The sequence below is a fragment of the Brassica napus genome, chromosome C6 (assembly GCF_020379485.1).
Source record: "Brassica napus cultivar Da-Ae chromosome C6, Da-Ae, whole genome shotgun sequence".
In the NCBI taxonomy this organism is placed as follows: Eukaryota; Viridiplantae; Streptophyta; class Magnoliopsida; order Brassicales; family Brassicaceae; genus Brassica; species Brassica napus.
This window is the reverse complement of record NC_063449.1, coordinates 25,583,361-25,600,486: the sequence shown is the minus strand read 5'-3', so window position 1 is coordinate 25,600,486 and position 17,126 is coordinate 25,583,361. Positions and strand designations below refer to the sequence as shown.

The 17,126-nt window shown below is 35.2% G+C and overlaps 3 protein-coding genes across 3 annotated transcripts; all 3 read right to left on the bottom strand.

Annotated features, from left to right (window-relative positions):
- Window positions 1-260: 260 nt before the first annotated feature.
- On the bottom strand, window positions 261-2,716 carry LOC106388940 (UDP-glycosyltransferase 76F1-like). Its single transcript, XM_048760820.1, has 2 exons — window positions 1,935-2,716; window positions 261-1,284 (listed from the first exon to the last, which is right to left on the bottom strand). The coding sequence occupies exons 1-2, from the start codon at window positions 2,431-2,433 to the stop codon at window positions 392-394; spliced, it is 1,392 nt and encodes a 463-aa protein (XP_048616777.1). The 5' UTR covers window positions 2,434-2,716; the 3' UTR covers window positions 261-391.
- A 610-nt stretch (window positions 2,717-3,326) lies between these two features.
- LOC106388942 lies at window positions 3,327-4,932 on the bottom strand. Its single transcript, XM_013829113.3, has 3 exons — window positions 4,565-4,932; window positions 4,005-4,473; window positions 3,327-3,925 (listed from the first exon to the last, which is right to left on the bottom strand). Exons 1-3 carry the CDS (start codon window positions 4,820-4,822, stop codon window positions 3,765-3,767), a joined length of 888 nt encoding a protein of 295 aa, XP_013684567.2. The 5' UTR covers window positions 4,823-4,932; the 3' UTR covers window positions 3,327-3,764.
- A 5,560-nt stretch (window positions 4,933-10,492) lies between these two features.
- LOC125588889 (S-protein homolog 5-like) lies at window positions 10,493-12,115 on the bottom strand. The gene has a single exon (XM_048760819.1). The coding sequence runs from the start codon at window positions 11,135-11,137 to the stop codon at window positions 10,613-10,615; it is 525 nt and encodes a 174-aa protein (XP_048616776.1). The 5' UTR covers window positions 11,138-12,115; the 3' UTR covers window positions 10,493-10,612.
- Between the last annotated feature and the right edge of the window lie 5,011 nt (window positions 12,116-17,126).

The window sequence follows — 17,126 nt, the reverse complement described above, 5'->3', positions numbered from 1 at the left end:
TCAAATTACCACTGGCAAATAGATAGCTCCACAATCGCCATATATTATATATAAAGCTTCCAGATACGATGGAGTTAAATCTCCAATTTTCTTCTCACTAATCCTCTCACACCATAATCTTTTGTCAAATATACCTTTTGTAGGTTTCGGTTATGTTTGCTAATTTGTAGAAACTATAAAGTTAATTTTAGCTCAGTTTAATTATTTTTCAAATGGACATTGCTGATTATATTATTTAAAAAAAATTAAAACCCAACAACTCAGTCTAATTTTTATTTTGTTTGTTGATATATATAACAAAACAACCAATATTACAATTTTAAGAGTAAATAAAACATGCAAAAGTTTGTTTGTATAAATTTTATAAAACATTGCTCGTTTGTAAAAGCTTTTAACTTGCAAAAGCATATGAGTCAAAAGACATGACATGACTCACAAGTTTTTCTAAGTACTTGGAAGAAGACCCATCTTTACTTAAGCAAACATTAGCTCTATCTTTCCACTTCAAGCAACTCTCTCTCATTTCCTCTCCCATTTCCTTTCTTAATAACTTCTCAATGTCCTTCCTATCCAACTTACTTCTCTCTAGCATCATCCCAACCTGCCACACATCAACAATGTACCTCGCGTTCACACGTTGGTCTGTAAAACATGGCGTACATATCATTGGAACACCTTCACATATGCTCTCTAGCGTTGAGTTCCATCCACAATGTGTCCAAAACGCTCCTACTGCAGGATGCGCTAATACTTCTAACTGATTCACCCATTTCACAATTTTCCCCTTCTGACCAATGTTTTCCAAAAACCCACAAGGCAATGACTCGAGCCATTCAGTCCCTTGGACCATCCCCGGCCTAACCACCCACAAGAACGGCTGTTTAGTATTTCTTAAACCCCAAGCAATCTCGAGAAACTCCTTCTCCTCTATATCTGCAAGGCTTCCAAAACTCACATAGACCACAGTCCGCGGGTCTTGCTTGTTGAGCCAATCAGTTGTTACATGGTCTTCTTTGTTCTTTGTCGTCGGTAAAATATTTTCGCTATGTTTGTAAAACGGTCCGACCGGAAAGACGGAAACTTGAAACTCGGTACTAAAATTCATGAGTACGATTCTTTCAAGATCTTCGAATGTGTTCCATATGATTCCTGAAGAAGACTTGGCTCCTTCCACCATGTTGTTAACTACCCGGTATAGTTCCTCCGGCTCATTCGTTTCCATGACTGGAAGATCCTTCACTCTCAAAGGTGGAAGTTCCGTCACTAGCTCATCCAATCTAGAATCTTGAGCAAAACATATATATAACTATTTAGCTTTGGATTATTTATGTTTCCATCATTCTTTGCGTTTACATGTTTTATAGTAGGCACTCTATAGAAAATGAATAGACCATCTTAATTACTTTGTCTTATGAAAAAAATAATAGAAAGATATATATTAGAAACAATGTCCCACATATATTGTTGGATATAATTTTAAATAATATATAAGAGATAAAACAATTCAATTATTACTAATTATTTTTATGTTGAAAATTCATATAATTTAACAATATATTTCATTTTATGATTTTTTTTGTTTTTTTGTTAAAAACACAAATTCAAATAGAAAAAGTTTTGTTTGAAGGATTTGCAGCTATAACCATAACTTTCAATGGATTATGTATGATACTATATTTCCAGTTTATCATACAATCAAATAAGACCCATATATTAAAGGAATTCATATTAAAGCCTCTTTATATAATCTTACTTTAAGAAGTTAAATACAGAAAGCTTTCACTAAACAGCATTTTCTTTGTGACTCCATTACTTACCCATATTGTAAATGTATAATTTAATATCATAAATAATGATATCTGATCAAGCATATGCCAAAGTAATTTTTTTAAGATAAAAATATCAAAGTTAAAGAAGTGTGAATTTTGTATTACCTTGTATAGGGAGGTAATGCTTATCTCTAAGGAGAGGGTAAGCGGCAAAAGCACAAAAAGACGCCACACCACTTGTGGTTAACACCATCCTTCTAATCCCAACCTCTTCCGCTGCAACCTCCGTGGTCCTACCCCAAACAACGTCGGACACCAGACAACACGCCCTCTCTCCTCCACCTACTTCCGCCTTCAGAGACGTACGAAACGGGTCCGCGTAACCTTCTCTCAGCTGACGAATGAATGTGACGAGGTCCATACCTGAACCATCCGGTTTGAATAGAGGGTCTTCTTCTTCTTCTTCTCCTTCGTTGTGGTGATGTATGGTTCGAAAAGTGAAGTTTGGGTAGTGAGTAGGATCAGGGAAGTTGAAAGACGTGTGGATGATCGTGATGGAGAAGCCGCGATGGTGGAATATTCTGGCCAGTTGGACCAACGGGTTGAAGTGTCCTGGAAATGGTAAAGGGAACATGATTATTCTCTTTTCTTTTCTCTCTTCCATGATTATTTTTTTGGTTATTGGAGAGTTTGGATTATTTTGAGTTGTTTGTGTGGTTTTAAACTTCTAGTACGCCGCCGAGAACCACTTGGGCAAGTTGGTGTGCTACCTTCGTAGGCTACTCAAAGTCTCAAACCCCACTCGAACTTTTGATAGTGGGGTTACATGGGGCAGTGGACCCCGACCAAAAAAATAAAATAGATGATAATATATCTGTGGTTCCTGGTTTGTGTATAAGAGAATATTTTTTTCACTGTAAGATCCATTGATTTATAACCTAAGTCAGCAAGATATGGAATCCAAAGCTAGCGAGTTATACCAAACTCCTGGAAAACTAGAAAGCCAAAGGGAATAAGACACACATTCCTTTGGAGACATAAGTCGGCTGAAAACAAGCCGAATCCCCAAAAACATAAAACTAACTAACTATACAAACGGTTAATTTATCAAAAAACTGATTATCATATAAATTCCGGATCTTACATTTACATCCATAATGTTTTATAAGGCCAAAGTTAGCATTTAGAAATTGATTTGAAAATAATCATTTAGTAAGGAAACCAACCCCATTGTACTACCATCAGACCACCAACACTTTGGTAACTATAGAATCTCAATTTCAATTTTATTTGTTTCCAAAATTAAATTGCACTATTTCTTTGAAAACAAATGTACAACAAACCCTTCTCAAACGCACTCTTTTGAGATGAATCATCATTTTATTCCATTTTTCTTGATTTCTTACCGGTCTTGAGAAATCTATCAGACGTTATCCCAAATCTATCTGACTTGAAGATTTCAAAACATAAAAAAAAAAGGGCATAAACTTTCATCGACGTTTAGTAAATGTAGGAAAATTTACTTCCAGATACAATATTTTTCCATTACCAATATGATTTCACTACAAACTTTGCTTCATTTATTCAAACAAACCAACAAAATAAAAATTACAAATAGTTCATTGCAACCCTCAGATTCCAAAAAGAGTAGAAAGCACCCTAATGTGTACTCTCAACACATCCTTTATGGTGTTGCACTGCAACTACAACTACAAAGACATAATCTTCACCAAAGGAAGACCAGCTGAAAATTCCTCCAAAGGCCACCAAAAATAGTTCTTATTAAAACCCTTTTCTACATTCTCCTAATCAACAAATATAAATTAAGCAATAACCAATAAAATATCAATCCAATTCTTCTTTACTATAACCAGTAACCATCACTAACTACGACCGTCTCCGTTTTCTTCAAAGTCCTGAATCCTACTGTAGGATTCCTACAGTACAACCATTCATTCTTGTTGAAGATGTCTTTCTTCCTTCAGACAGCCACCGTTACTGCAGTTTTGGAAACTGAGTTTCGGAACTGAGGTTGGGGATGTTCGAATGAGTACTAAGACGAGCTTGCGAACGTGAGTTCCACCGACCAGAGAATGTTTGAGTTTTAAGATGTTGTGTCTGAACAACCTTTGTCGGGAGCTCAACACATCCACCTCCTGAAACCAAGTATTTTATTTTAGATTCCAAGGAGCAGAGCACACGACTTAAAATCCATGGAAAATTAGTGAAAGTTACCTCCTTTCTTCCGGGAATCTAAAGGGTTTCTGTGATTCTTGGGAAGGAAAACGCCGGTACCAGCAGACGGTTGTTTAGCGGCGGCGAAAACGCCTCTACCGGGAAAGGGAAACGCGATCAAGGCGGGCTGCAACGTCGACACGAATCTAATCGGAGACTGATGGTAGTTAGAGATTTGCGGTGGCTGCTGCTGTAGCCAGTAGTAGTAGCTACCAAACGCAGCGTTTTGAGGAAATGGGATGAATGGATTAAGATTAGGGTTTGTGCGGCTACTGGGTTTTGAATCAAGATTTGCCCTTTTGATCTTGGCGACTTCTCCAGCTGCAGCAGATATTACTTTCAAAGAGTCTTCTTCAACACACGGAGACTCTGGCCGTGAAGGGGCTTGCGAGAACGGACCACTGGGACTTCTGTTTCCAGAGGTTGTGAAGCCCCCGAGTCCACTCCGAGTTGACTCAGTCGAGTTCACCTGAAGAGAGATTGAGAAAAATGAAAGAAACTGTTAATGTTTAGTTTGCATTATGAGATAACATTTGAAAAGAGTGAAGCTTTTAACAAACCTCAGCAGCCTTGGCGAAGGGAGGAGGAGGAGAAGGGAGGCGCTGAGTAGAGAGAGCGAGTCTGCGAGTCAACCCGGCAAAGAAGTCATCTTCGTCTTCCGTCTCTGTTGAGTCTCCCGGGGAGGTGAAAGCGTAGGAGTCGAATTCGTAGGGGAACTCGTTAGGGAAGCCGAGTTGACTCAGCGTTGATTCGGTGAAAAGGGCTTTCTCCATCGGTTCAAGGTCAGAGGACACGGCGGCGAGTAGCGGCGCGACCATAACAACAGTGACTAAAAAGAGAGAGAGGGGCAGAGACTCCAGAGAGGGTTCTCTCTCTTTATAAAGTAAAGAGGGTTTAATGAGGAGAGACAGCTATTAAAACATTGTTATAATATTTGCTTCTGTAACTAGTCTGTAATTTTTAAATGGTTTGACTCCCAAAATATAAACTCAAATGAGGAAACGAGAAATCACATGGGCTAGTGGGCACACACTATATGCGATTTCCACTATAATCATGTCGGTGCTTTGAATCTGTGCGACCGAAAACAAGGTTCTCGGCGATCGCACAAATCATTTTTTATATTACTTCACTGCTAATATATTAAACAAACACTACCAATATTAGGATAAATTTGGTGAATATTCACAAAGAGAGTATAAAATGAGTAGTTAAAGGGACAACTGAAGCACTATCTTAATGTATTATGATATATTTATTAAGTAAATAGTATAGAAAATCCAATTTGGTCTTCGACAGAAGTTCATGGAACCACTAGATGCTTAAGAGTTGGTGATTTTAAATTGTGACACCAAATCCGCGCATTGGAATATCATCAAAATAAAATCAGTTGCATCTTCATAGCCCGAACAGACTGTTACCCAAGATAACAAAACGGTTATAGGTGAATAGACACTTTCATTGAACGTTAAGAGGCCTCTTATCTTTCTTTACGTTGGGAGAGCTTGGAAGGGAAACACTCTTAAAAAAGGAAACAAGGGTTAAGACGGTTTGCTTCTCCAATGATAAGGATGATAGAGATGATAAAGATGATCCCGGTGAGTCCACCACCGATAAATGAGAAAGGAGAACATTCTTCGCACAAGAGAGATAAAGCATTATGTGCAAATCAACTTCGGTAAAAATCCCGGTAAATCAACTAAAAATCTTCAAATTATTAGTTAAAGAGACTAACAACCCTCACAAAGTGTAAGCTGTGAAGCTAGGGGTTGGCCAATTGATAGATACAAACTATTGGGATTAACAGGTCCATAAATGGCTCATGAAATCTCAAAGAATAGTGAGAGATCGAAATTTTTGGGAGATTTTATTGTGGTGGTGATTATTGGACGAGGGTTTTGGGAATCCCTGATTGACCGTGTTGTTCCGGTGAGCACGCCACAGTGATCAGATCCGACGACGGCGTGACCCAGAACATAAATTATGTAAAAGAGCGACATTAAAACAGAACACAAGTGTAAAACGAACATAGAAGAGAGGCAAAAGCAGTGGGGATGGGGGTTGACGCCAAGGAACTCGTGCTCCACCGGCGTCGGAACCAAACATATCTGAGGTTTCTCGGTTATCGTGCCCGGGAGCGTTCAAAATTCAAAACCTTTTAGTTAATTTTTTCTGTGATAGATCAATTGGAAGTTTAGAGTTGTCTTAGAAAACATTTATTTACAAAGTTCTTGAAAGATATGGCATGATAATGTGTTATTTGGCACTAATATTAAATGTTTGGAATTGGAACGAAATATCTTGTAGCATGTTTTTGCATTTGAAAAATATTCTCCAGAACTATGCGAGGTAATTAAAATTATAATTTTATAGTTCATATTACACCGATGAAACTGAGACCGCATGTCCCTTACGTGTGGAAGAAGCAAGAAAGACAAGGTTGATACACCGTTCAAGAAGAGATCATAGCAATCGTCACTTCCTAGGTTGTCGTGAAGACGCGAGTTGCATCTGCAGCGAGATTTGTTTGGGCAGCATCAACTCAACGCTCGATCTCATGTCTCCGACCATACTGAAAGGCTACCTCAGTGCCTCGCTATAGGATTTCACATACCTTACATGCTTTGCTTCATCATTCTTGCTTGTTTTTTTTCTCCAAAAAGTGCTTACATGATTTTTTGTGTGGTTGATGGTTGTTGTCGTATCAAGACTTATTGGGGCAAAAACAAATGGAACACATTCGTTATGCAGCTAGATCTTAACACACTGATTCTTGAGCAGAGCGGGAACATAGAGATGGATATATAGTTTGAGAGTCAGTCAACCTTCGTTGAACTTAAACAAGGGGTAGTCGGGAATGGATCTTAGATTTACGGGACTATAAACATTTTTTAGATTAGAATGATAAAAAAATTTAATAATATAAAAAGTTAAAAACCATACTATCTAATGTATAATAGTTCTTTAGAAATTAGAGTTGAACCGAATCTTTCACCCGGCCAAACCTAGAACTGACTCTGGTAATAGTAGCACTCACTTGGAGCGATGAACAAAGTAGTTCTTATTTGAAATTTTAATGTGTTCAAAAACATTTTGTAATATAATGTGGTTGATTCCCTTCATCTCTTTTTGTTTGGTGTATGTACTAAAAATTTAGTCTGCTTATGTAGATATATAAAAACTTCAAACGACGGCTTTTGGTCATTCAAACATATTATGCAAAAAGAGTAAGAATAAGAATTGTGATCATAAACATTATATGCGATGAGGCTTATTCGAGAAAATTTATGTTTTTGGCAATATTTTTTAAATATGATAATAACTAATAAATCATAATTGTAATATCATAATAAATTAGCGTTAAAAAAATTAATAATTGATATATCACAACTGAAACAATATATATATATATATATATATATAATGTATATGTTACATTAATAAAAAACTAAACATAATTAAAAATATAATTTTTACATCAACATATATGATATCTTCTGTACAAATATATATATTCATCAAAATTAATTGTAAGTGTGTATTAACAAATACAAAACTAAAGTAATTATAATCAAATAAAAAATTGTTGATATTTCAATGACTAAAATTTAATTTAAATTTTTCTCTTCACAAGATTAATTAAAAAATTATTTTTTACCAGTTTAATATATTTAAACTAAAACAACAAATATCCAAATTTTATTTGAATTTATATATTTAGATATTGACATATTTAAAACTAGGTGATAAGAGACATATTTAAAATAAATAAACTTTAAATACAAAATTAATAGAAAAATTATTTTTATAAAATGTTAACCTTATTAAAATTTATATAAATTAAATTGAAATAATAAAACCAAGTTAAAAGAGCAACGCTAGAAAAATATATTTATGGTTTTATTTTTTCAAATTGATGAAGTTAAAATATAAAATAATAATGCCAAAATCTAAACTAACAAATTATTTTAAAATAAATAGTATCCTACTATATAAAAGGGACTAAATTCAAGGCTTTTGAGACTATCCACCTCAGCCAAAATATTCTCATCTAAAAATAATTAAAAATAAATATCATTTAGAAAATAATTAACTAACATACAACTTTTGATATTTCTAGAAATTTCAAATTTGTAACTGCTAATTTATTAATAGAATCATATATCTATATTGAATTATGTTATATTTTAATAGTTAGACTTTAAGGATAAATAAATTATTAATTTATAATATATATAATTTATAACATTATATTGTAGTTATAAATAAAGAGAAAATAATCGGGAAGGATGAAGAAGCTCATGTAAAATTATGTAATTAAAATGGTAAAATGGTGAGTATGATGAGGTGAATCTAAGAAAAGGGACTAAATTCAAGGCTTTTGAGACTATCCACCTCAGCCAAAATATTCTCATCTAAAAAGAATTAAAAATAAATATCATTTAGAAAATAATTAACTAACATACAACTTTTGATATTTCTAGAAATTTCAAATTTGTAACTGCTAATTTATTAATAGAATCATATATCTATATTGAATTATGTTATATTTTAATAGTTAGACTTTAAGGGTAAATAAATTATTAATTTATAATATATATAATTTATAACATTATATTGTAGTTATAAATAAAGAGAAAATAACCGGGAAGGATGAAGAAGCTCATGTAAAATTATGTAATTAAAATGGTAAAATGGTGAGTATGATGAGGTGAATCTAAGAAAATTTGTTGTACAAATTATGGTGTTTTATTCGTCCACTATAATGATTTAAAATAAAATATATATTCACATAAATAAGTCAATATTTGTTGTTTTTTTTTTTGGTAAGATGTTAAGATTATTATTTTCTAAAATGTTACACTGTTGTTTTTAAACAACTTATTACAGCAAGGAAACAAAAACAACCAACAACAACTCAAGGTAAAAAAAGCCTTAAGGAAGTCTTATACAAGAAATATAAAAAGAAGTAGAGAAGATGAGAAAGAAGAACTTACCGGGTAAGAGAGGAGACGGTCACGCATCATACGGTCGAAAGAGGCAAGGATGACTGATGAAGGTGAGGAGACATGACTGAATGTAGAGCTTGATGACTGGAGTAGCATGTGCATCTACGTTGACGCGAGGTTGATTGATCTAGGCTGCAACAGAGTGTAGATCAGCCGGAGGAGAAATCCAAACTTCAGCAGCAAAAGGCTCCCATATCAAGCGAGAGAAAGAGCACTCAAAGAAGAGATGATGGTGAGCCTTTATTTCCAGATTACAAAGGGCGCACGTTCCTGAGACATTTAATCCCCAACGCCTCAAGCGATCCTTGGTTGGCAGTCTTCTCCGCAAAGCCAGCCATGATATAAACGCATTACGTGGAATATGTTCCTTGAACCAAATATTCTTGTGCCAATATGTATTGTTGATAGTGTTTATATTCTTTTCTGACATTAGTATCCATATTTTTTGATAAACTGATCCAAAGAGATTAGTTTGTGGAGCTAACCAAACGAGGATTATAGTGTTTACTTTGGAAAAAGTAATAGGTTGAATGATAGATGGCGTGCGTGCCTTTTCACATGGAAATCTGCACATATATTAAAATTATAAGTTTTGAATCATAGAGAAAATATAGTGTATATGACTGAAGTTGGTACATTCCGAAACTAAAGATGGCTGAAATTCTTCTTTGTCAAAATGCATAGATGTGAATCTTATATGAATAGAGTTCTACATTGCTTATAGCAGTGTAATAAACTCCGTGTGTAAAGGAGAAAAAATGTTATATAAGTGAAAACAAAAATTATGATTTTTTTCTTGTGCCTATAGGCTCTTCGCAATTTGAATAAGAAAGAACATATTGTGTGAAAATCTTTGGCTCGGTCAAATTTTATCTAGTTGTTTACAAAACTGTTGTTATCTGATTCATGTAATTTTTCAGTGTTGATTTAAAAGCCCAAAAAACCTATCTATACTGACTTTTTTATATTTTTTCTGTGATTTGAATTTAAAAAGAGATAAAACTTTCGATAAGTTATGTAAACTCAGAACAAGTATTTAGCTTTAGAAAGCATTTACATATTTCAAACTTATAATATATACATGTATAATGTTTAAAATTATGCATATAAAACCTGTGTAAAATGTGTCTGAATATGTTTCTCTTCTTTAATGTGTTAATCGTACTATATATAATATTATTTTAAAATTTCAAAAAGTTTATGTCACTATCACATACAAAAAACCATCAATAAAAAATATAATTCTCCATCTACAACAAAAAAATGAAAAATTATTAACATATAAATTTAAATTAAAAAAAAACTAACATTGGAAAAACAAGAAGTTAATATAAAAGAAAAAAATTAACAAATAATATTATAAATAAAATAAATTTATAAGACATAATCCGCGCGAAGCGCGGAAAAAATCTCTAGTTATATTTAAAATTATTATTTCTAGCTAGTATATTCAATATATGAACACTACTTTCTTTGTGTTTTCAAAGAAAGGATTTTTAAGCATTCGGACAATATGAATGGTATTATTTTAAAATAATCTATTACGATTATAACATTTTTTATATTAGATATAGAGTAACAACAATAATCTTCTTCTTCTCACAAAATAGCTTTATCGTCCCAAGGGAAACAAACAGGATGATTCAATTCATCTCGATTTACTCGACACATAGCTTTCCCTTTATTGTCTCTTCCCACCTCCCAAATACATACTTTACAGACTTCATAATCTCCAAAATTGTCGTCGTCTCTTGCTACCGTAAATATATTAAATTCGTGAGATTCGCCTATACCCCACGTAAAGTGGCATCTAAACTTCGTAGTTTTGAAAACGTTAACATGAAATTTGAAACCCCATGTTTGGTTCCAAGGGATATGGATCAACCCCAAGTCATCTTCACTAGATTTGCAATGTACATTCAGAGTTTGCTTGCTCTGTACAGTGTTGTTGATTATGACATGCTTTGGTGCTAGAGGCCAGAAGCCGTCAACGCCTGCAGATCCTGATGTTGATGTTTCCTGCACAGCATTTGAGACATCTAACACTGATGAAAAAATAGTATAAAGACTATAAAATGAGATCATAACCATGAAAATGCTATGCGACTTATCAAAGAGAGCCATTGCTAATGAAAATTATATGGAGTGGGTTGTTCGATTAAACTTTGTTCCCTATTTATAGAGTTAACAGAAATGTAAATATATTCGAAGGGATGGGATGACTAAACATTTATTTGGTATGTGGTAGTATTTATGTAATTGTACATCGCCGTGTAAATGTTAATATATTGCTTTACTTTGGAGTTACAAATTTATTTATTTTGACGACAGTTATAAATTTATTTCTGTTATAATTTACTACAATTTGGAAACCAATTAATGTATTTTGGTCTTGATTGACTCAGTTACAATTTCAAAATTTTGGAAACCTCTTATCTCGAAACATCTGATTTTTTTTTTTTTTTTTTTTTTTTTTTTTTTTTTTTTTTGTAATCCAGGGTTCCCCGCTTCGCGGGTCAATCCCTGGGCCCGGTCAGGCAGCAGGCCAGCTTCACCCGGGAGGTTTTTCCCTGAGCCCGAAGGTCCAGTACCCGCTTTAGTGTCCAGATGAGGCAGGGTAGTCTTCTTTAATTAGTACTTGTAAGACTAACCTCTTGTCCAGCTTGTGGGGATGTAAAATTATTAATTTAGACCTTTAAGGTGAAAATTAGGTGTTTAGGTGGGTGATTCTCGCTTTGGTTTCTCTGCTTGTCCTTGTTGTGCGCCTGGTTCTTTTCTCTTCGCTTGTGCCCCGATATTTATCCATCCAGCTGCCTGCGACTCTGCTTCAGCCTTTCTTCTGCAAGAGTCTGTTTTGATCAATTTAATTAGTGATAGTCTGCATTTTTTGTTTATAGTCTTTGGTTTGATGTTCCGTTGTATTCTCTTGTTTCCGGCTGTGGCTTCCCTTTAAACATTAGGGCTTTAGACTCCTGCTAATTATTCAGGCTTGTAATTTTCTGGTTTGTCCGGCTTGTAATTTAGTTCGCTTAATATGAAAAGATTGTTATTTATCTTTCAGATGAAAAAGACTTCTTGTTGCAAAGAAAGACTTCTTGTTGCAAAGAAGAAGGCTTATTCTTAAAATTTCAACATGTATTGTTTGACTCAAGAGAATATCTTTTGACTGGCACTAATAAATAATTAGACCATCGTCCAGTTTCTTAGATAGGTTAAGATACAGTTCTTAGTTTTTCTTAGATTTTAACTAAGAAAAGTTAAGAATCGTCTCTTAAATAAGAGATATAAGAGCCGTTTCACTAAATAACATTTTTTTTAGCTTGCTATGGTTAGTCGAACTTTATGATAGCTTTTGTTTTGACCGTTATCATATGTGCTGTATCAATGCTATATTTATTATCGATTATGTGCTATTAAAGCTTGTTCATAGAAATATGTTTTGTTGTTAATTATATTAAATAAAATAATATTCAATTTATATTATATGTCTCTTATAATATCGAAAAGTGTAAGAAAAAAAACAAAAAAATGTTAAATCAAGAGTTAAGAACCTCAGCTAAGAGACCGGAGTTAATGATGCCCTTATATTCTAATTCAAATTTAAAGATTTACGGATTCATTTCTAGTTTCTCTTCTTTTGTCTTTCTATAATTATGCATTCCTCTTGTTTACACTAACAAATTTCTAACTATGATGATAATCATTTACTGGAAATTTAAACTTTCTTAATTATAATATTTATATTTGTTATGATTTGTATTACTATCATGTTTTGTGATATGTTTTGAAACAATTCAACAAATTATTTACAAGGAAGATGATTCCGCTGTAGACATTTTGTTTTTAACACTTGTTACCGCAAATAAGGATCATGAGCTCGATTGTCAGATGTTGTAGCTTTAGGTTTTAACTTTAGAGTTTAAGCCGTAGATTTTGTGACAGTAGCTATAAAGTTTATTGTTATAGATTTATATCAAAAGTATTTAAAGCACTGAATAAAGTCACTACAAGAAAATATAAGTTTAACGACGGCGGTATTCCTCGTGATTTCGTCGCAAAAGAGGGTTTACGAGGAATTAACGAGTAAACACGTTTTGTCGTTACTCGTTCGTCGTAACGCATATTTTCTCGCCAATTCGTCGTAACTTAGCGAGGAAAACGTTTTGTCGTAAAGACGAAATACCATATTTCGTCGTAAAGACAACATAAATATTCCACGTAAGAATGTTGCTATATTTTCTCGTAAATACCTCGAAAGTAATTCCTCGTAAACTACACGTATTTATCTCGAAAGTATATCCTCGTAAAGTAAACGTAAATACCTCAAAAATAATACCTCGTAAAGTACTCGTTCAATCTTCCTCGTCATTTCCTCGTACAGTTCCACGCAAATAAGTCGTAAATTAGCTACGAATTCACTTTGTTTAATTATTTTACAGAATTTAAAAATATAATTAAAAAATAATTAAAATTATTTAATTTATTAATAAAATTAAATTTAAAAACATAATCAATACGAAAATATTTTATATATAAATAAGTTTTGAATTTATAAATACAACAACCGAAAAAAAAACTAAGAGTCGTTCATCGCCCGGTACAATTCATCACTCCTCTCTACATCCGCTTCAGCATGTGTGTCGGATGATGACTCGCCTGGAATGAGATTTGGTCGTCGCATGTTCCTCAACAAGGACTCCCATTCCGGATTTGTGGCCGCTATAACGTCCAAGAAGCTCTCGACTCCACCCACACGAGCTGTGAACCCATATCGCGTCGAGTCCAACTCGTTACGCAGCTGAGCGGACTCTCTACGCAGCTGAGTGACTTCATCTTCCCGTGTTTGACCATAAGACGATGTCGCTCTCGGAACATCGTTGACGGAACCAATCCCCAACGTACGTCCCTTTTTCTTAGGGACAACCTTAAAAACAAAAAATAAATATTATTAGTAAAAATTTAAAGTTAAATTAAATGAATAATAAAAATAATTAAATTTTTTAAAAATTTACCTCCTCGTAAATCTTATCCACTTCAAGTGTGGATAAGGTGATGGGTAATCCGTCGGTGGACTGCTGGGTCAGCTGGGTCTGGCGGTCGTCAACCTGAGCAACCAAGTCGTTGAAGATTTGCTCGGACTTGCCATCTAGAAATTGGCCTGCCTTATTCTTGTGGGTCCTCTCGTAAAGTTTCATAAGAGACGGGAGTTGTCCCGTCTCTTTGGCCTAAAAAACATTTAAGAAAGTTAGAATATACATATATATATATATATATATATTAAAAAATTAATTAAATAAAATATTTAATTACCATTTCTAAACGGACACCGGCGTGGGGTTTTTGGCCCGTAGAGTGAAGCATCGGCCCGTGGCCGTGCTCATCTACCGTGTTACGGGAGGCAGAGCAAGACTGGGCGATTCTAATGGACTCAGGATCCCGACAATAACGGATGAGGCCATCCCACACATCCGTGGTGAGCTCAGCGGGTTTGCCACGTTCATACCCCTTCAGGATCTAGTCACCCTTCCAGTTGGAGACCGTGTCCAACAAGCGAACTTTCGCCTTCGCGTAAAACGCTTTCCTCACCCTCTCATTGACCCCCATGGACCAATGATATTTTTGCTGTAAAAAAATAAATAAATTAATAATTAGTTTAAAAAAAATATATAAATCATGAAAATATTAAAGTATATATAATTAATGAATAGTAACTTACAGCGAAAATTTTGAACCACGTCTTTCTGACGTAGATCGGCGTCTTTTTCCAGTTCGGATGTGTCATGGAGAAGTAACCTTTCATCGTGTCGGTTACGTCCGATGCAAGACATCCGTCAACCCCAAACCTGAAAAAAACAAATTTAAAGTATAATTTATTTATTAATGTTATAAAAGAATTTTAAAAGAATAAAAAAAAATTAATGTAACATACCACAAAGTTCCGTCCGGTCGGTCGGGGTCTATGACTGGTAAGCCTTCTCTGCCTGGCTGACTGAGAATGTCCTCGACAGTGTACTGCGAGTAAGGAGCACTCGGAGGCACCATCAAATCGGGATGAATCTCGGCGGGCATCGGAGGAGCCATCCACTAGTAAAAATCTGACGCATAGCCACAATATTGCCACTAAAAAACCGTGGCTAGGAAAAAAAAGCCCCGCAGCAACGAAGCAATATTACCCACGAAAAACCCAAAACAAAGCCACGAATAAACCACAAATAAAAAGTGTGGCTAGGATAGCCACGATACAGCCACCACGTTTTCGTGGGTAAAGGGCTAGCCACGATTTAGTCACTAAATAATACAGTGGCTATGTTTTGTTTTTATGTGTCGACATCGGAATAGTAGTGCTATGTCCAATCGTATTGACCAAATGTAATATAGCCACAGTTTGTTCATGGCTTGTCTGTAGCTGAGATGTGCTTTACGCAGTGTGAGTCATAGAATTATTCGATTGGCAGTGATATTTTTCAAAAGCCTCGATTGTTTAGTGGCTAAAGCGTGGCTATGTCGTAATATATAAACTTTTCACGGGTGAAACGTTGAGAACTTTCGATGTTCTCTCAAATTTTCTAAACAAAATCATGTCTTTCTACTTTGAATCGAGGGAATGGATGGATCAAAGGATTGATCCTGAAAGTAATTCCGTTTCAGAAGTGTTTCTCGGAAGGATTGATGCATTTATTCAATTTGCGTGTAATCAAGCAGATTACGAGGAGCGACAAAATTTATTGTGTCCGTGTGCTCGATGCAAAAATGTGAAGCAACGGGATGCAAAAGTTGTCGCAAGACATCTAGTCTTATACGGTTTTAAGGGAAATTATTATGTTTGGACGAGTCACGGAGAAAAATTCTACGATGTTGGTGAGAGTTCCGGGGCGAATCATTCGACAGGTGAAGAGGAGATGTGGGAGAGTCCTACTTGGAATGCTCATGAAGATCACTATCAAGGTATTCCAGAAGTACAAGAAGACATTGCGCCACCATACATGTCGGAACCTATAGAAGAGACGAACGTAGCAGAGCCATATCGTGATAGTGTTTTGAAGCATTTGAAGCAGCCACTCAACCTCTCTACGAAGGTTGCGCAGACGGAATATCTCAGTTGTCTCTTGCTTCGCGGATGATGAAAGTGAAGACATATTATAATTTGGAGGAAGCTTGTGTAGATGAGATATCTGAAGTATTTAAAAGTATGCTTCCGCAGCCGAATAAAGCTCCAGAACGTATTACAAGACAAAGAAACTGACTCAAGCGCTTGGGTTACCCGTACAGAAGATTGATGTCTGTGTGAAGAATTGTATGTTATTTTGGAAAGGAGTAGATGCGAAGTTGGACCGTTGTCGGTTTTGTATTGAAGATCGCTACTACCCGAACAATGGAAAAGGGAAAAAGAAACCAAAACAGAGAATGTTTTACCTGCCTATTGCAGATCGTCTGAAACGTCTATACCAACTGGAGGCGACAGCTTCCAATATGCGGTGGCATAAGGAACATGTGACTCCGGAGGGCGAAATGCATCACCCATCTGATGCCATAGCCTGGCAACACTTTAATGAGGTATATCCTGCATTTGCTGCCGAAAGCTGGAACATTTATCTATGCTTATCAACAGATGGGTTTAATCCGATTGGTATGAATGACGAAGTACATTCCCTTTGGCCCGTTATTGTAACTCCATACAATTTGACTCCGGGAATGTGTATGAAAAGAGAATTCTTTTACCTTTCGGTGCTAATTCCCGGGCCCAAACATCCAAAGAAAGCATATGATATTTCAAGGAAAGAAAGTTTCATAATGCGAGCAGTGTTGATGTGGACGATAAGCGATTTTCCAGCGTATGACATGCTTTCAGGTTGGACGACTCATGGTCGGTTGGCGTGCCCATATTGTGAAGATGAGACTGGTGCATTCTTGTTGGGTGGAAACTCATGTTGTTGACGATGTGTCTGATTATGATATTGCTCCGGTGAATCCTCCAAACGATGAGTATGTATCCGATGCAGAGGTGATGGAGCATACGATGATTCAGACGGTGATTAAGAGTAGCCTAATATATTCTAATGAGGTAAGGTTGTAAAATAAGTGGCTAATTTCGTGGCTAGACCGTGGCTATGTG